Source organism: Falco punctatus, assembly GCF_963210335.1.
Source record: "Falco punctatus genome assembly, chromosome: 13".
NCBI classification, from domain to species: Eukaryota; Metazoa; Chordata; class Aves; order Falconiformes; family Falconidae; genus Falco; species Falco punctatus.
This window is the reverse complement of record NC_137593.1, coordinates 1,702,375-1,722,821: the sequence shown is the minus strand read 5'-3', so window position 1 is coordinate 1,722,821 and position 20,447 is coordinate 1,702,375. Positions and strand designations below refer to the sequence as shown.

Sequence of the window (20,447 nt, the reverse complement as noted above, 5' to 3'; positions counted from 1 at the left end):
GACTTGTACCAAAGCAAGACACACACCAAATTAGACACACACCAAATTAGACACACACCAAATTAGACACACAAATCACAGCCCTTCTGCCACCAGTTTCTCCCTAGAGCTCTCTGCTATTTCCTCTTGCTGTACTTAGCTACAGTAAGTGTTTTCATTTTTCAGAATTAAAAGAGATCGGCTATCTGGTCGTGGTAGTATTTTTATCACCAGCGCCTCCTCCTGCTGTGCACCAGCATGAGCTGCCTCCTCTTCCTCCTCCTCATGCATCAAACGAGACTGCAAGGGATTCAGGGTAAAGGAAAAAAAATAAAATCGAGTGAGGGAGAGTTTTACCACCCGTTTTCCTCTGACGATTCACAGGTGCCCTCTCCTCCCTGCAGTCACCATGCCCAACTCACGGCGCCAGCCGAGCGCTAGCTCTGTGATGGTCCCATCGCAAACGGAAAAGAGAAAGGAAATGTCCTGCAAAGGGCTACCTGCTGCCCAGTCTTCATACAAGGTCCTCAGCATGACAGTCCTAAATGTCAATGTTTTAATTAGTTTAACCAGCAAAAGCAACATAAACCGGGCAGAGCAGCCCAGCACTTTCTCAGGGTGCAGGAGCTGCTGCAGGACAGCCAGGGGGCTCGCTGCAAACCAAGCGAGTTTGCCAGGGGCTTGTGTGCTGCAGGAAGAATTTGCGTTCCCTGAACAAAACCTCAACCAAATGTAAAATACAAATAGAAAACTGTACCCCCAGCTCCGAAGGCTGCTGCGTGGGTTAATCCAGCAGCGCCCTGGGAGTCCATGACCTCCGTAAATACTTTCCACCTATAACAGTGGCCAGCAGCATGTTTTGCAGAAGTTGCCTAGGTGCTTTTGCAGACATATACATACAACATTTCACCTCCAGGCCCTCAAACTGCAGCTGCCCAAGTGCAGAGATGCTATTTCAACCACGCATCAGCAGAATAGTGAGAAGATTCAGAGTCACAGCTTCCCAGTGGCGAGGACAGACCTAGCCCGCGCAGCCTGGCCTTTAGGAGCCCAGACCCCAGCAGTGTGTACGGAAGGAAGCGTGCAACAAACACCCCGTGGGATAATACAACACCAAACTGACTGTGCAAATGGCGTGTTGTCTGTGAGCAGTACTATCGTCGCCAGAAACAAACTAAACTCATGCACTGCTGCACCTTCCGTTATTCAATGATAGGCTGAACTAAGCTGTATTTGCTAAAGCAATGAAAGGAAAAAGAACTAATCGTCCTATAAACCAGCTTATGTGTATTTAGTAAGTGTTTCCTGTTAACAATTCGTTACTTTCCACACATAAATAAGTGACTCTTAAAAAAGGAGGCGGGTGGGGGTGTTTATTGTGCTGTCTTTAGACTAGTCCTATGGATACCTGAAGGAATGTCTGGAAGGTAAAACAAGTCACGCTGGGAAAGATGATGTTCAAGCTCACGGTAAAACTAGAAAAGCCCCTGCACCTCTAAAGCTAGAAAGGGAGAAAACCTACAGAAAGTGGCAAGTGATGACCACTGGGAAATCGCCCCTGCCCTGCAGCACAGCCCCTGCACAGCCCCCTCTCCTGCCGACAACTTCTCTCTCCTGAATACGTGTGAAACACAATACTACATAGCTGTTTCTGTCAGCTATGAAAAACGCATGTACTTAAAATTAAGCATAAGCTCAAATCCATCAGCTTCTATAGACATAAAGCACATGCTTTATTTCACCATGGCTGAAGGCTCCGATGAATGAAGACACTCCATTTTACAAGCCGAGGGCCAACCACTGGGGAAAGCCTCAGAGCCAGCACCAGCGACTCTGGACAAGACAGTCCCAGAATCTCTCATTAATCACGTTTTTCTGTGATTTAAAACTCAGCCTCCAGTGGGTTGGGGTATCCATCCCCGCAGAATTTTTCTCCCCAGCCTCCCTGTGGGTTTCCCCTCCAGGCTGGGCATGTTTCCATGGTTCCAGAGGAGAACACGGCTGCAAGTTCTGACTGATGTGGGTTTGACTCTGCAGCAGCTGGGTTCAGAGCCAGGGAGGTGTCCGTGCACCAGGGTTGCCGGCAGGACAGGCTCCTGCAGAGGAAACTTCAGGCACCGGGTCATGACTGCCCTCCGGGAACACTGCGCCACTCTGACATGCCTTGTGCTTCTCAGCCAGGGCACAGCAAGCGTTAAACTACGTCCAGAGTGGGCCAACACCATAGAAAGTGCAGAATTAGGAGAGAAATAAAATAAATGGGAATTTTTACACATGTGCTAACACCAACCATTTCAAACACAACTGACACGTGGGGTTAGGATCATCAGAAGGGGAGAAAGTAATTGCTCATTAGAAGGGAGGCCAACTCGCAGGTCTGAAACCCGCAGTTAATCACAGCATCTCACTGGGAGAAGGCATCGCTCCTGCTGACCCGGAGTGATGCCAGGGATTACTTCCACCATAGCTCCGCTCCGAGCATGGCATCCCTGGGATGCCGTTCCATTGCCTTTGGACATTTTCCCTCTCCATCACTCACACACTGTGGCTCAGCTCTCTTCTTATTTACATCAGCTTTCAAGGCTGCGTAACCCCAGCTTGCTCTGGGGATTCCCCACCGGTGCTGGCAGAGCAGAGGTACGAAGCCCTTTGCCATTTCTTCTGATGCTGGCTTCAAAGCACTTCTTGGACACGGTCCTCCCTGGACAGAGCCTCCAAACAACAACAATTTTCCCTGGCCAGCAGCTAAAGCTATGACACAACTGTGCTCTTTCCATAAGGATAGTAAATGTCGTGTTTTATGTCAATTTTAAGCTCAGACTGGCCACGGCAAAAGCACTTCTCCCTCAGGAAAGCAAACGTTTAGAAGAAAATTTTCTTTTATTAGAAGCACAGAGAATACATCTAGTTTCCATATAGGATGCCATCCATTTACAGTGAGTCTCTTTGAAACAAACCAAAATGACAAGTGATGGACTAAGCACACCAATGTCCTCCACACCCATCAGCCCCAGCCCGCACCCTCTTTCGCCAGGCCGTCCCAGCTCCCTGCGTGGATGAGGCCCCCTCCCTTGCATGCTCTAACACACAAGCCATGTAATTTCACTGCCAGACCCCAGTCCTCAGGCTTTCAGTCTGTTTGCTCGGGTTTTATGGCAGAGCGGGGACAGACACATCAAAGCACCAGCTACAGTCAGAACATCTGTTCTTCGTGTTTTCTGGTTTGCTGTTCAGCAGTTACCCCTCTAATGCACATAAATAAATGTGGTTTTTATTAAGACATATGAAAGAGTAAATACTTTTACCCAACTTTAAAAGAGGCTGTTCAGTAGATGGACACGACCAATGTTAGAAGAAAAAGAATGAAGTTTTAAGAGAATAGGCCACGTGCATTTAGCTTTGCTCAAAGCTACGCTAATTCTTGTGGTGCTTTGAAAACTCTGAGGAGGAAAGGTGCAGAAGCAGACAGTGTCTTTGGATTTTGCAAGCCTGCCTGAAGGCTCCATGGGTTGCTCCGTCAAGTTGCTCACGGTTTCAGGGGTTCGTGGCCGAGCAGCCAGCCACCGAGCGCTCAGCCAGGGGCATGCAGCAGTACCTGTACTTCATTCCCGTCTCGGCGCAGACGGTCTCTTGCAGCGACAGCCCGTGCAGGTGCAGGAACTTCTCCAGCTGCTTCAGCTCGGCACCACGGCTGGGCTTCGCCGGCCAGCCCGCGGCCGGGGGGCAGGCCCTGGGTACCACGCTTTGCCTTTTACCTCTCAGGAGCCCCTCGCTCGGCTTCTGCAGGCTCGGCTTGTGGGGCGGGATATCCGCGCAGGCCGGCTTGTACAGATGCATGGTCCGCCCGCGGGGCTGCCGAGAGAGACCCTCGGTGCCCGGCGCCTTCCCCCTACGGTCTGCCACGGGGGGAGCCCAGGGCCATGGCACCCCCTCCGGCACGGGGCGGCCTGAGCTGGGCTGTGCCGCCCAAGAGGAGCACGGCACCACGGCGCAGCGTTTTTCTCCCAGCCATTCCCGATGTTATTGCAACTGGCTCATTTCAATTGAAGCCCGGGATGGATTCTGGCCAAAGTCAGCAATCTCGTTCATCTGCTGAAACCTATAATGGTCAAGGACTCCGAGGGACGGGGACTGCCAGTGGGAATACAGCGCTGACCCTCTTTCCCAGGTCTTATATTTAGATAATAAGAAATATTTGTTTGGGATGTGATCCAAGACCAATAGATATAAACCAAATATTCTCACAGAGTTTATTTCAGGCCCTGGGCCGGACAGATGAATGCTGCAAACATCTCTTATGCAAGTCATTAAAACGTTTTGTTCTCTCGTAGTTCACCTGAGCTCTCACAGCTCCGGTTACCTGGTCTGTGAACTTCCTCGGTATCTGCAGCCTCCTGGGCCTTTGACAATTAATAACACAACAAAGGTTACGGAGCATCAAACACCAAGAAGAAAAAAATAACCTAAAACCAAACAGACAAGGGAAATACTTGAGAAAGGAATGAAGTATGGGCATCAGAGCCGGGGCAGGGCAGGAGCACCAGCTTTCAGGAGACTCTGCGCTCCCGCAGGAGCCTGTGCATGGGTGGGGAGAGGTTGCAGGAGGGTACCTAGTGACAATATATCAAGCTTTAGCCCTACATGCAGTACTCACACAGCAGGCAAAGCCCCTGAGATGCCACCAGCCGTGACAAAACCTCCCACCGGACAGAACTGGCATGGCCCTCGGCATGGGGCAGCAGGCGAGGACAGAGGCACGTGTCTGAGCACTATGCCTAAAAATAAATGTACTGAACCAACAAACAGTCATTTCACCACTGCTAAGCAGCAAACAAAAAGGTTCTAGTTCTCAGGGTCTTCATCCCTGAGGGGCGATGGGAGAAACTGCACAGGTTTCACCGCTTCACCAAAGCCAGTGCACGAGGGCATCCAGCACCCTCTGGTCGAGACAACATCCAGGAGGGCCACAGCAACCCTTCCTGGCCCACAGCGAACAACTCACAACCACGTCCGATACACACCACGGAGGCAGATTTCTGAGGCTCCTCTATTTTAAAAGTTCTTTTTCTGACTGTCATTTCAATCCCAAATACATCGGAAAAATAAGTTAAATAATCAAGTGATGGATGTATCATGAACTCAGCTAATCTTTAAATCTTTCAAAGCAGATAAAGACTGATCCCAGAACGTATTTTAAAAGATTATAATTCAATGTCACGGAGAGGAGTTCAGCACGGACATTTGGACTACCCGGTTATTCTTTCTCTGCAACCGTTGTACCAGGGCCCCGAGGGCACTAATGGACCTCAGTGTCCCTGATGCCCCAGGCTGGGGTGGCGGAGGGTCGCCCCACGGTATCCTGACATGCTGCTGCCCAAAGATGGGGGATCCTGTCCTCGTGGCGCTGCGCCAGCTGCCCCACCAGTGGTGGGGTGCAGGTGTCCTTCCAGGCTCTGCTCTTCACAGCACAAGTACGCTCGGGTGGGGAAAGGTGCCCTGTGGCTCGGCCGTGCCGGCCTCGTAGGAGCCGCACTTTTTCCCCCCATCACTGTAACACGGAAGGCTGTAGCTGTGATCTCTGCTGCAGCTGCCTTTTGATTTACCTCCCGTCAGATCCAGCTCTCTGCTCATTTATAATGCAAGGTGAATCAATGCCAAAGAAATATTTCCACGAGCTTCTTCTGAATTTTTTAGACATAAGTTTCCCTGGTTCGGAGTTTTAGGGGCTTGTATGGATCAGCATCATTAGAAACTTAGTTCTTCCAAAAGTTACTCCCCAGCACTTTGCTTTTATAGTGCCATTTAAGACGACAGGTCCTGACCACGGGCTGTGGTGGCTGGTGAGCACTGTGCCCCAGAAACTGCTCGGTCTTGGTCTACATACCCACCTGTATTCCCTTCATTGCACCGTTAGGCATTTCTGTGGTTAACAACCACTTGCCCCATCTCTCAGTTTTACCTCGTTTTCCTTTCAGTTATCCTGTTCCCATTATTTATTCCAAGGGCTTTTTTATTAATTTCTAATCCTAGCCTGTCTGCAAGGTCTCGGTTTGTACCAGGCACTGCCGGCAGCCCCGTTCTGTCCAGGATTAGGGAAGCTCTCAGCCGACTTCTCAGCTGAAATCCCCACTGCTACTGATGTGCTTGTGTGGGGCTGGGCGAAACCCTGAAACCCCCCTTTGGCAGCAGCCCTGGCCCTCGAGGCAAACGAAACCCACGTCCCCCAGACCTGCCCTGAGCAGCGAGATGCCGCAGTCCCATGGCTCGGGGGCAGCAGTGCCAGGCAGCTCCAATTTAGGTCCCTATTTCATTAAGGGTCTTACTCAGCACAGGAGATTAGAGCGTCGCACGTCTAATTTCCACTTATACCAAGATCCCCTTATATTTTTTTAAAGAAGCAAGCTCAGATTCTGGAGGCTGTGACATTTAAGACCGATGGCAGGAGACATTCAGCAGCTGCAGGTTTCCCCTCCTGAGCCGCTCACCCCCAGCTGGCCCGTGCCCGGGGAGGGAAGGGCAAGACAGGGACCCGGGGCCAGCGGCACCCAGCCAGGACACACAGAGTCCTGCCATTCCCCGTCACACACACAGTCCCTGCACACCACCAGCAACTTTTCAACTAAACTCAAACGTTGGACAAAATGGCTCGTGAGAAATAAGGCTGAATAACCACGGGTAGCTTGTGCCAAAGAAGTTACAGAAACTAAGGAGCAAGTCTGCAGAATATTCAGCTCTGCAACACACATCTCTGTGGTGCAGGAAAAAAAGACCCCGAATAATCAGAAAAGTCAGACTCATCAAAGCAAAAATCTTTCTATTATTATTATCATTATGATTATCACCACCACCATCACCATTTCCCAGAGTGCAAATTGCTGCTGCCTGAAGAGCCAGCGGGGCACGTACCTGTGGGGCATCCCGGTGGTGTAGGCGATGGTGTACTCGTGGGACAGCTCGCAGACCCGCAGGTACCAGTTCATCTCCAGCTCCCGCAGCAGAGCCAGACGCCGGGCACGCTGCTGCGGCTGGCCAGCCCGGGCTCGGCCCTCCTTCCCGCTTTCCGAGGAGCTCTTCAGGGCTCTCTCCCTGCTCCCCAGGGAAAGCACCGACTGCTTCCTCAGCTTCAGGGTTTCCTCGGCATTTTTACCCCCCACGGTCCCTGTGCGTGCCGCCAGCATTTTGCGTTCCGCCTCGGCGTGAAGACAGCACACCCCAGCACTAAGTCCCTGCCCTCAAATCATTTAAACTGATTTTCAGCACACGCTTTCCTCCCTCTATAGCCTCATGCCGGCCACAAAGCTGTAATTAGATATGTGTCTGCGGAGCTTAACCAGAAAGAAGAGCTGCAACCTTCTCATGGAAACATCTGCAGCGGCTTCCCGTTTGCCAGCAGGTTCCGCTTTGCAACGAGTAAGGAGGACAGTTCTTTAAAAACAACGTGTAAACACGTGCAAAGCAGCACACCTAGACTGGACTCATACAAAACAGGGTGTTTAGATGGATGGTAGCAGATAAAAAGGTCTGACTCACTAAAGCTGTAAACATCGGAGGGCTCCGTCCAGCGCAGGTGAAATCATGCATGTCACCTGGATGGCAAACCCGCAGCCACGTGGACTCACCCGAGCAAATTGCAGCGCGGTGCCTGCCAGATTTGGCCTTGGAGCATCAGTGTCTTCACCAACCAGCTGCTTTAAGAGATGAGCTGGGCGCGCCATCCCTCCTCCTCCTCCTCCTCCCATGCGTGGTGCTCCAGCTCCTCGGGTTGTCCCATCTGGCGGGAACTTCCATCCTCCAAGGGATTTGTAGAAACTGGGGGATCTAATCACCCTTGAGATGAGAACAAAGTTATGGCTTTTCCTGATCCATTTGTTTGCTGAGCAAATGGTGTTTTGGGAAAAGGTAGGAAAGGAGCGGATACTAGAACTGAATTAATTTCCCTCTCTGGTTTGAAATGTAAAAGCCGATATGGAGATTACAGCACTAATCACAGCAGCCACTTTAGCAGCAGAAGCACATCCTTGTTTAGAGAGAGAGGCAGGCAAAGGGATGTTTTGTCAGAACTACCATGCGAGGACAGCCTCTTCCACCTTCCCATGTTAAAAATCCCCCTTCAACCTCCCAAATCCAGGACACTTCAGTTTGTTTGAAGTCCCTTGGTGGTAATGTTGCTCTACAGGTACGGACTGCTGGCTGATTTTCAACAAGAGACATACAGTTGGATTGACAATCTTAACATCCCTTCTAACCAAAATGGTTCTATGGAAGAGGAAAAAAAGCCCTCTAAAGACAAGCAGGATTTTAAAGCCATCGCATTCAAAAGAAGAGTAACTGCCCACTCGTCCCTGCGTGGAGGATGCGTGTGTCTCACAGGGAACGGCAGCTTGCAGGCATCTGCAGAGGGACCGGGGGCTGGAGGAAGAGCTTCATGGAATCAGGGAAAAGGGAGCCCTGGAGGTCTCCAGCCCAATCTCCCACTCGCGGCAGGTCTGCCACCAGCTCTCAATGAGTTTTCCCACCCAAGCCTTGCAGACCCCTAAGGGTAGAGCATCCCCCAGTCCCCCGGGCAGCCTCTTCCCACGCTGCACAACCCTCCGCTGAAAAACCTCTTCCCAACGTCCACTGCAAAGCCCCCAGGCTCCAGGCTGTGACCTGCCTTGTTCCCACCTACCCCTTCCCAGGTGAGTGTGCATCCACCACCCTCCTCCCTCCCCTCCAGGCTGCTGCTGGGTCACCTCTTGGCCAGCCGGGACCAGCCCAGCTCTCACCACCCCTCCTGGGCCTGCGTCCCCCCAGCCTCTGGCCACCCGGGCAGCCCCCGCCAGGACCCCCCCAGCCTTTGAGAGCCAGAGACCTCCTGGGGGAGCTCTGCTGGCCCTGCTCCCCGGGGAGCCCGGCGCGGGGATGGTCCTGCTCACCACAACGGTGCTCTGCCTGCTCACTGTGTCTCAGGACGTGCCACAGTTAAAAAAAAAAAAAAAAAAATTAAAAAAAAAATCCCTTTTTAGGTTTTTTTTCAGAAAGCAATTCCATTCCCTTTTGGAAGAAGTCCTATAAAATTCACCTTCCACAGGAACTGACGTTATCCAGCCTGTTTAGCAGAGATGGCACTAAAATGTTCAGCAGCAGTTTTGCAAAACTCTAGAAAAATGACTCAAACTTTGAGCTGTCAAATACTACAGTTCTGTGCTTGTTCTAACGTCTTTTCCCATTTGCCATTAAACTTTTTAACACTTCCCAAAAAGGAAAAGGTTTCCAGCAACTCCAGAGGCCTTTAAGTCAACCCAGAGCAGATGAAGTAATACATTCTTATTTTACAGATACCTAAGTTCAAGCCTTATAAGATTCCTCAAGTTCTTTCACTTGGAAGTTGGCTAACAAAAGCAAAATAAAGTCCTCAAACAGTTGTATAAAAGGCGCATGGTGCTCACTCAGCCTTCCGTGTTTATCGTTTCCTTAACCACAGAAACACCCTGTTGTTCCCGAAGACCTTAAAAGGTATCAGTCACCTTAAAAGTAAACTAAATTAAAAGCAGATGCCGACAATTTGTTCCTCTCCAAAAGGAGCATTGTCGGTCACACAACAGGCTATTGTGAGGGTGGATGCTCCCATGATGTCTCGTTTAGGTAGGTAATGCTATCGGATGTTGTCTCTTGGATGATTATATATTCTGGCAGGTAAGGCGACCCCGGCTCACCCTATGAAAAATGCAGAAAGATTGTTTTCCTGAAAGCAAAGCTGCCCAGCCGCCTTTAAATATTGATACCGCGGTTCCGCGGCTGTATCGGTATGCCCTGCTGCCTCACCAGCCCGCCGGGTGAGGTGACGGCATCGTGCCAGAGCAGCACGGCCGGCCAGGCTGGCTGTCCCTGGGGGGCATCTCCTGGGGGCCGAGTGCTCTGCCCCACCAGCACCTCCCCCAGCCCCCACAGCACAGAAGCCCCCTCCCCTGTGGTGCTGACAGACCAGCATCCTGCTCGGGAACGTCATCAGAGCAAGACCAGCCAGCCCCATGTTGCGTCCCAGGTGAGGGCTGGGGATTAGTCACGAACGGGTTTTCCATGAGCCCCCCTCTCTCCAGAGCAGGGAGAGCAGACAAGGCAGCACCGCGGGGCGCCTGGCCCCGCACCCCCACGACCGCAGGAGTGGGGTACAGTGCTCCGGCCAGGGAAGCCCCAAACCCAGCCCCGCTTAGGGCTGGGGCATCTCCCCCCCTTTGCATTGCTTTTTCCAGGCAATCACTGGTAAAGTAATAAGCTGTTCTGATTCCAATTACATACTTCTAATGGCTTTATACACTGTGTAAATGTATAGCAACATGTTTAGGAGCTCTGTAACTGCAATTATTCCAAATTATAACTTATTATTGATACTCTTACTCCAGGCTTCAAAAATTTCTATACTTTTTCTTGGAACATTTTATAAAATTCTGGGTTTATTCCAGCTGCTGTCCCTAGAGTTTGACATACAGTATGGAAACCACCTCCACAGAAGCACCCCAAATTGTTGGGTCCCCCTGTGCCCACCCCTGGCATGGCAGGTCTGGGGGCTCGCTGGGTCCCCAGCCATGGCACAGCCTGTCCCGGCCAGTGGCCCTGGGGCTCGCTGGGTCCCCAGCCGCGGCACAGTCCCCGCCGAGCCCCCCCTGGCCTCAGCAGCTGCCCAGCCCACGCGGGTGGGTTAATCTCTGCGCTGCTGAGCGTAATGCCCTGCACTTATCTGTATTAAACATGCAATCCCGAGCTGTCTGGATCGACAGGAGGTTACAGCAATAACAAGCAGTGCAGAGGTACAGATCAACCATGAAAAAAGAACAATATTGTTCATGTTGCCAGTTTTAAAGCAGAACGTTCCTGTAATACCCAGCCTTGCCGCCTCCAGGATCAGAGCAGAGTTCAATACATTTTCCCCTGGCTTAGACACCATTTTAGTCAAACCTCCTATTTTTCAGATGTAAATAGGAGAAGCATTTCTAAAAACCTCCAGTACATGTTTCCTGCTCAGAAAAGCATTAGCTTTCCATGCTGAATTAGTACAATTCACACAGTTGCAGTTTTTTTTTAAAAAAAAGCCTTTTGAGCAGTTTTCTATCAGGATGTGCCATTTCAGTTAAATCCGTGTGCTGGCCAACAAGTGCCTCACAACATTACACAAGGAAAGCCTGTCCTGATTTTCTTCACAACAAATTTATTTTGCTGTACTCCAGACTAAAGGAATGCATGATGCAAATTCTGATCCAACAATTCTCCATCAATTTACTAAAATTCACTTTGAATTCATCCTCTTTTAAAACTATCTTAAAATCCACCCGAGTTTTTCAGATTCCACACTAGCCGTAAGCGTTCCCTCAATTTTTTTCAGCTGTGTATACACACATCTAAAAATCTATTTGCATGTATAGACATAGCTCATCTCAGGCAGGACAAGTTAGCAGCAGTTAATAACCGGGAAGGTCCTACTTAGAAGTTCTTAAGCAGAAAAACGCAAGCCTCACACAGGTACAGATTGAGTTGGAAAATATCTGTAAGTGATATCTAAGTAAACATATATATTTCCTCCCATAGGAGCACAGTAATTTTCAAATGCAGGATTCAATTAGCGAAAGCCTAAACGATAGCCTTTAGGCTAATGGTGCTCCTGCTCTATACTGTCTTTTACTTAAGGTAATTGAAACCCCACCAGGGAAAGATTCATTAACATACTTAATTGGTTTTAAGTGGTTCACCCTGCTCTGACAGCATTTAAATGTAGTGATTGATGAAGGACGGACAATCCGTCTGGTCTAAGCAAGCCCAGCTCGTGCAATGAGCTATGCGGCTGTCGGGCACAGGCTGCCACCGATTCCCTACTGATGCGCTGGGAGAGCAGCTCCAGCCCCTGCAGATCTCAGCTCAGCCATCACACCTCAGACCAGCTGTGTTGCTTATTTTCGATCCATTTGCTGACCAGCACAGGAGGGAGAGCGGGACCACCCGCTCCAGCGACCGCTGTGCCCGCTCTCACCCGGAGACGGTGCCTCAGCAACTACAGCCACTTGCAATTTGCTGGTGTATGGCTACATTGCTCTTCCATCCAGATTTATTACATCTGATTGAAAGACCACCGCAATTAAAAGTGGCAGAGGGTAAAAAGCGCTATATTTCTTCATCCAGTGGAAGTGGAGCAGTTGCATATTACAGTATATGCCATAAATGCCAAAGGCAGCCCCTTGGAAAGCTCCCAGCTGCCGCCTTGAAGGGCGTAAGGGAGCTGGGCAGCTCGGAGAGCACCGGATCACATTCAGCTTCGAGTGAGTCGAGCTGGCAAAACTGAAAAACTGAAGTGGAAGTAAGGTCTCTTCAGTCTTTTCTCAAATAATTTTTATCTATAATCTTGGAGCCAAATACCAGTCCTATCACACCCAAGCAAAAAGGATAATTCCTGCGTATGTTAATTAACATATTTTTCTCTGCTTGCTGAGTCTTCAGTGAGATCACTGGTGAGCGGCTTTTCTGTGTTTGCTCTGGATTGCATTGAGAGCAACTAGTGATCAAGCAATCCATGATCAGAAAGGGGAAGATTTTCCAAAGTCAAGGGGAATTCAGATGTTCAGACCTTTCTGGAGCAAGCAGCTGCCTGGGGCAGGCTGGCACGGGAGGTCGTGCCTCGCTCTGCTCATGGACATGTGCACCAGGCTGTGTAGCCTGACAGTCCTCCGATCCTTTGGCATCTGCTTTCAAACAGTATGAAAAGGTGCAGAACCACCTACGTTGTTCTTTACTTTTCTGCATAAATTTCAGACAAAAAGGCTGATCTGCTTTAGTCAACAAGGTTTTGAGCAGTTAATTCCCTGCTGAGCAGCTTTAATGCTCCAAGGATGTATTTAAAATTCCTCCTGGACAGGCTTGTGTGCTCAGAGGGTTGTGTTTGGTTTCCAGAGGTGGAGAGCCCCAGCTGTGACTGTAAGCCAAATCCATGGGGCGGACCAGACACGGGACATTGAGCTGCCACTTTCTCCCCAAAACCCACAGCCGGGAGCCCTGTCCCCCTGCTGGCTCCTCCCGGACCCCAGGCGGTGCTGCCCGAGCAGCACAAGCAGCACATCCACTGGAGAACTCCATGATGCTATTGTGTTACCATGGCAATCAGCACCACAGAACCGACTAAAAATAAACACTGGCTCCGCAAAACACAAAAGATCGTCCTGAATCCAAACCCTGACTCAGCTACCTGCAAACCTGGGCATGTGCGGAGCCGGGTCCCTGCTCGGCAGCCACCCGCTTTGCACAGTGGGGGCATCTGCCCCCTTCCCCTGCGAGATTCACTGCCGGGCAGCGAGCTCCCTGTCACACAGGTACAGCGTTTGCTTCCGTCCCCGTCCACCACCAAGCTCTGTCACAGAGACTGTCTGGAGCTCACAGGAGCTGACGAACATCTCTCCAGAGCCCTCACGGGCCTGCTGTCATCAAGGAAACTCCATTTTTTTTTCTCCAAAAACCCTAAAATCCCACTGATTCCTACTGCATTCCCAATACCCTAAGCAGCATCCCACCTCCAAGCCAAGAAACCTGGATGGCTGGGCCAGGCCCAGGCATGAAAAGATAAGCTGGGCACTTGAATGTGACTTGTCACATGTCACCTTGCCCACAAAAAATAACAAAATTAAGCCACGGAGCAAACCGCAATAGCAGCACTGCAACACCGGAGTACACCTTAAAGCAGACCCACAAGATAGAGGCTGCACAGGAACATAAGTCCTGGGCAGCAAACCCGACGTGTGAGTGCTGCTGCGTGAACAAGAGCCGAGCAGCAGCTCGGGCAGGGCTGCAGGAGCGGGCAGCGCGGCAGAGAAGCGCGCTGGGCTTCCCCTTCCCCTGCGGCATCACGGCTTCCCACCGGGGAGGCAGCAGCTCAGGGACTCCAGTGTCCGTGGCCGGGTCACGGTCCCCACAAGCCCACGGTCGGATGGCAGCCTGCGTTAAACCTTAAATTACGCGTGGTAGCTTTGAATTATTTCTCCCTCATTAAGACAAGCGTGCCCCCCGACACGCTGGCAAACAGCCTTTTCCGCAGAGGGTGAGCCTGGGCCCCCGGGGCAGCAGGGACGGGGCTCAGCCCGGGGCAGCCGGTGGGACACGCACACCAGGGACAGTCCCAGCCCCATCCCGGGCACGGCCCCTCAGCTGTCCCCCACTACCAGACCCTGCAAGGGGCAGGAACTATTTCTCTTTAATTAACATTTCTCTTAATTAACACATGATTCAAACTCAGGCTGTCCATGGAGCTCACACTAACCCCACGATATCTTCCCATGGTTTTTTTCCACCCTAAAAAACATTTAAAAAGGAAAAAACACCTGCAAGCAGCTTTATATTGGCCTTCGTATCCCAAACCACCCCGGGGAATTCCCCGATCAACAAGAAAAATACCCCAGCTCTAAGGGGGCTCTTGAACACACATCTAAGTCAATCGCATTCACAACAAAGGGAACCTGTGGGAGTAGCGGGGCACACGGCGCAGCCAACGAGCCTGAAGTGGGGGCACCTGCAGAGCCCCCATAGCCGCAGCTCGCAGCGGTGAGGTGGGAGGCTTAGGGCATGTCCTGCCTCCCCACAGCTAAACCAGCTGCTGGAAACTGAATTATCTGTATCGTTCCCACTCCCTTGCGCTGAAAACCTACAACCCTCCTGAAGCCACCGGAAGCACAGCCCTGGTGAGGAGCTCCTGTTCCAGCCCCGGCACCCACCGCCGCTGGGGTTTGCTTCTCTAAAGACGGGCAGCGACCGGATTAGGGCAAGAGAAACATCCCACCCAGCTGCTGCACGGCTGGGCTCCCCCACGCAGCCCCGATGGCTGCGCCAGTGCCATGGCTCTCCAAAGGACAGGGCAGCGTGCCCCCACGTTTGCAGCCCACTCCCCCTGTGCCCACAGAGCCGGGGGGGACAGCCCTTGGGAGCCATGTGGCACAGAGGGGGTTGTAGCCAGGCTTTACCCTCTCACTAATGAAAGCATTTAATGAGCCTAGAAATATTTCCTAGCAGAATTCCCACTGGACACCTGGTTCCTCCATGATGCTTACTGGAACAAAATCAACACCTCTGCATACGTTTACGCATCCCACTTTGGGGTGGGTTTGCTTTTCATCTGCCTGAGCTTTGTGAGTTTAGGATGTCATCTCTAAGGACTGCCTTTGCTATCTGCACGCCAGTGCAAACAAAACCATCATGGAATCAACAGTGCAAAAGCCAGCCAACTCACTTAAACGTTAAAACTATTCAATTTTACAACACAGTAGGTTACAGCACTGGTTCAGTTATCTGCAGCCATGTTCAGACAATTAAAGAAACAGAAATAATCTACTCCCCTTGATGAGATGCGAGTTGCCTCCTGGCACTGCACTTCCATGGAAGCGGTTATCCTTGGGACAGCAAAAGCACTTCATCACAAGCTCTTGTCTGTGCTGAGATGCAAGAAATTCAATGGAAAATAAAGTTTTAGAAGGAAGAGTCACAAGGGATTCCTGATCTTTAGGCAGAGAGACGGAAACGCTCTACCTGTGATGCTGTGCTTCACGATCCCACTTCACTCCTTTACGTATGGCTTTCTTCACATTTACATGTTAGCCAAGTGGGTTAATGGCCCGAATCTCATTACAGTCAGTTGCAAACAGCTATTACATTATTGCACAACAGTCTTTTTTGCAATCTGCTTCTAATTTGGTGAGGAAATAAGCCAGAAACAAGAGCAGCCCCACAGCAAGCTGGGAAGCACAGCAGCACAGCCGAGCTGGCAGCACGCTGCGCCTGAGCCAGCCTCAAAGTTATAAACCTCGCTCTGGAGCTGTGATCCCAGTAAAATGCAGTAAAAACGTTTTAGGATAGAAGCTTTTTGTCCTGTTGGAAAGATCATTACTGGACTAAGGTAAAGGAGGAGAAATGGAAGACTAAGGATCCTTTTAAATAAACCAGCACAGGGCAAGAACAGCAGCCTCAGAAATAGGTGCCCTGCTATTTAAACTTAACCAATACAACACTCACTAGAAATTTAAGTATTTTTAACTGTGGAAATGAAACCAGGGGAAACTCCAGCACGACACAGAGGGTACAGCGCTGCAGCGTGCAGGATTGCAGGGACAGCCTGTGCTGAAAAGGTAAACAAACTTCTTCCCCATCTACAACAAAACAAATCCCATAATCCAAATTCTTTTTAGTTTTGTGAAGCTTCTGGAAAAACCATTGCAGAAAAATTACAATTTTGTGAAAAACATCCTAGCTTCATTTCTGCAACTGCTCTTTCCCAGCCTGCCTTCATGCTTTGAGGAGTTGCTCCCACTAACTTGTTTGATGCTGCAGCACAGACCCCAAGCATCTCCCCACTCCCCAGGTGAACACAGGGCTGCACCCAGAGCTGGCGGGACGTGCTGGTGGCACTGCTGGCTCTGCTGCTGGCAACTGGGACAACAGACCCAAGGAGCATCCGGGCTCCCTACCAGCAAGCCCAACTGTGCAGCCGTCGCCTTGCCCAAAACCACTGCTGCTGCATTCCCCACTTCCCAAAGCGCTTTGGGGTGATGCTCAGTCAAGACTCGCATCCTTACCTTGGATCTTTCCCGCTGCTTCTCAGTGAAATCATGCTCTCCTGAAAGGCTGGAAGACTGCACAAAGAGTTTTGCCCCGGAGTCTCCATCACAACTGAGCTGTGGAAGAAAAACATGCAAAATAAGACATTTCCTCTAGAGCCTCCTTACAGGAAGATAATCCCTCCAAAAAACCAAAGCCCTGCAGTCCCCACGAGGTGTGCGGGTCCCAAGTGTGGGGCGAGCGCCACAGCTCCAGCTGCCAAGGCACAACAGGAGAGAACCGAGCGTTGCCGGCAGTGCCGCAGCCACTCAGAAACACTGCCGGGAATCCAACAAGAACACCTTGCTATTGCACTCTTTGGGGGATAAGATTTATTTACATCACCAGTTGAGGAGCAGGTCATAATCAGCGACTCATTCAAACCCCGCTCCCCTGAGCCCTCCGCACAGCCCGAGCCAGGTGCTGCCCACGGAGACGGAGCCCCCGCAGCGCTAGAGGCCAAATCATTTATACCAAGATCGTGGCTGTCGGGTTTGTCTGCTTTGGTTATGAGAAGTGTAGCTTGTGCACTGCAAGAAAGGACCTTTAAGCAAGATAAACGACTGGTGCCCACTCACGCTCTCCCGCAGGCGATGGCAACTCCTTGACTGTATGTGAAGGTCTTGTTCTTATGTATAACCTCAGCCGCCTTTTTCTTCCTAGAGAGGAATTTCACATGCCGTCTTGAAACTGTGACCTACAGCTAAAAACAGTTAAACATCATCATCAGGGGTCTGCCACAAAACCAGTGGCAACCCCAGTGCAAGGAGGGGCTGTCGGAGTTTCCCCCTAGCCAGCGCCCCGAGGGATGGAGCGATCTGTCCCGGTCTGTGGGCAGCACCGTTCGTTAGCAGGGCTGCTCACACTGAGCCCTAAAAACAGGCCCTATGCACACTTTTAGGAAGGAGTTACATCCGTCATAGCATATCACAGTACAAAAGCACGCAGGGGCAGGTGCCACAGAGCGACCCAGTGGGGGTGTCCCCGGACAGCCTGCAGCCAGAAAGCACAACTGCCACAAAATGGCTCTTTCAACCCAAAATGGACAGTCCGTTTATCACGCAGTTTCTACACGTAAGCCCTAAAAAACAAGTCACACCAATGTTCAAACATAATACTTTTATTTGTGGATAAAAATTAAGGCTCACAGTACTTTATCATTTCACAAGCAGAAAAATGTTAAAAATTGAGAATGATGGGGAATGCCCCCAATACAAATTCCTCTAGCTGCTGACATGTTTTACTGAAGACTCGAGGTGAACAATTGTACAGGGCAGCTACAGTTATTAGTTTGTAAACTAGGTGCTAAGTATAATTTTTTTAAGAAATGTGAACAGAGTATTATGTTTCTCTCCACTTCTGGCTGTCCAATACACATGGATTCCATAGAAACACTCAAGACCTGCTGGGATGATAACACCAACCTTCCTAAGAACAACCCACCACGACTACAAGGCATGGCACAGGCGTCAAATGGGGGAAAAGAGCTAAAGATCACAAATTTCATTTCAGTAAGACATCTTTATCATAGTGCAATAGTTTATGCCTAAGATGTTCAATATTCAACTTTCTGGCTTAAAAAAAAATAAAAAAAAAAAATATCAAAGTATGTCCCTAAAGAGCACAGGAATTGCTGTCAAGCTCCATTTCCTTACAGCCATGAAAGCAACCCAGGTGATTAAAAGATGGTAAAAGCGTATGTCAGACTTCAGTATACACATAGAATACAGGTATACATCACGCCTACAGTTAAGATGCAACGTCAAGAAGGGCTTCCAAGTGCACAACATGCAGCGAAGAAAAGATTTCTGTCCAGAAACGCTGCAAGTTTGTGGTCCAGAGGTACAACTGTTACCATAACCCCCATCCCAATGAGCATCACCACACAACTTTTCTGGCAAGTTACATCATAACTATGGGACTATATTCTGCAGGTTTATTTACATGGAGACCAACTAAGTGTCTCAGTCAAAACTGAGAAAGGTTTCGGTTTAAGAGGTGCTCTATATTCTTTGCATTACTTTTTAGTAACACGTTCTGTTTTGCCTATTTGCTGTCAAGGCAACGCAAGCTGGTGGCAGCGGCAGCAAGAGCAAGCCTACTTACAGTAAGCAACAACTGCTATAGCATTAAAAAGCTGAAGGTCTTCTGCTTCACACCGAAAAGATTCATTTCTTGTCACTGTACCCTTTATATCTGAGATACCAACACAGTAATGAAAACAACTCTCCTCTGCTTTTTCTGAAAAAAAAGTTAAAACGTACTCTAAGGCTGTAATATCATTAGGGAGCTTTCTTTTGAGACCAGCTACAAAGAAAATCTGTTTTCGAGAGAACTCACGCTATAACAGATTCTACCAAGGCAAACACCAATTTACAGTGGTTTTGACCAATAGCTCTTACAGATCACAATCCAGTAATAAGAGAGCATTTGTATTGATAATAGTTCACTTACATCACACAAAGCTCATCCAAAGGGCTCAAAGAGGTCATGACAGATGCGAGTGAAACTTACTACCCCCATTTTATAAAGGGGCCAACTGAAATATCGACTAAGATCCATTTGCCCAAGCTACAAGCCCTGCCGGGAGCAGGGCTGCGAGGCACAGGCAGTGTCCTATCTCCAAATGACACATGCCACTGCTCTGCTGCTCTCCTGCCACCAGTGTCCCCGGAGGGGTGCAGAGAACACAGGGCTGCAACACGTCATCTCCTCCGCCAAGCGAAATACCAGCACTCAATGACACAGGCAAAATAAGTTTACACAATTTAGCCATTTCCTACAAGCAGAAATTAAACCAAATTTCCATAATGTGTAGGCTGTAAATGTAAGAATGGCAGGAAAATGTGTGCAATCAAAAGAATACAGAACAAACACTTCCAACCATTATTCCAGTTCACAAACCTATGCAAGTGGAAACCTAAGTAGTTACAGCCATTAATACTCCATGTTACACAGCTTAAAACAAGTACTTTGCCCCATAATACGATGGTAACCTTGCAAGTGAATGAAATGCAACTGCTTAAATTAAAAACAAAACAGAAAAAAAAAAAAAAAAGATAAGAGGGATAAGCCTAGATACACTGTTACAGTTCCACCAGTGGAGGCACCCAATAAGCTGCTCAGGTCAGAATTTAACTGTTAACTTTCACAAACAGCAATCGCAGGACATGCTCAAAATTCTTAGGTGGATGGAAATAGCTTTGCCTCAATACATCAGAAAAGCACAGGTGTCCAAAGTAACCATCTCTCAAATTATTGCTTTCTTAACTATGTAAAGAACAGAACACGAATAACGGAAGGGATCTACATGGACTGGGTAAGTCACCTCTGATACCATGACTCCACACTAGCAACTATAACCATCTTAAAGATCAAGCTAAATACAATACACACCAAAAAAAAAAAACATCCTGTAAAAGCAAATGCGTAGAAAATAAACTGTCCTCAAGTATAAGGAAAGCACATCGGCAGCAGGCTGCAAAGGGGCTGTTGTGCAAGCGTCAGAGGACAGAAACAGGTTTTGCAGATCCAGTAGCTCTGCTGCAACAACTTTCCACACCACACTCCCATTATTACGCTTCCATCAGAGTCTGCAGAAGCACACAGAGATACTTCCCTGTCTGGAATTTGACATATGCAAACATGCAGTAAGTGTATACTAAAGGTGAGCTGGTGTATACACGTCTGTTACCTACACGCACGCCTACCGAGCGATGCAAGAGGGAGCGAGTACAAAAAGACAGACAGAGATAATTTCATAATATTTTAGCATTGCTCTTCTGGAGCTCAACATTATTGCCATGGGCTAATACGTCAAATAATATAGAACAAGCTTAACAGTATACAACAGATACACAGTAATTCCACAA

The 20,447-nt window shown here is 49.5% G+C and overlaps 1 protein-coding gene across 5 annotated transcripts in view; it reads right to left on the bottom strand.

The window, feature by feature from the left end:
• Positions 1–20,315, bottom strand: part of KCNAB1 (potassium voltage-gated channel subfamily A regulatory beta subunit 1) — an 88,131-nt gene extending 67,816 nt beyond the window's left edge. The window contains exon 1 of one of the 5 annotated variants that reach the window (XM_080410246.1): positions 6,886–20,315. In XM_080410246.1, coding sequence (XP_080266372.1) covers positions 6,886–7,157 — 272 coding nt within the window. In that variant the 5' untranslated portion in view covers positions 7,158–20,315. The other 4 variants (XM_080410252.1, XM_080410247.1, XM_080410248.1 and 1 more) reach the window with 4 other exon arrangements.
• Between the last annotated feature and the right edge of the window lie 132 nt (positions 20,316–20,447).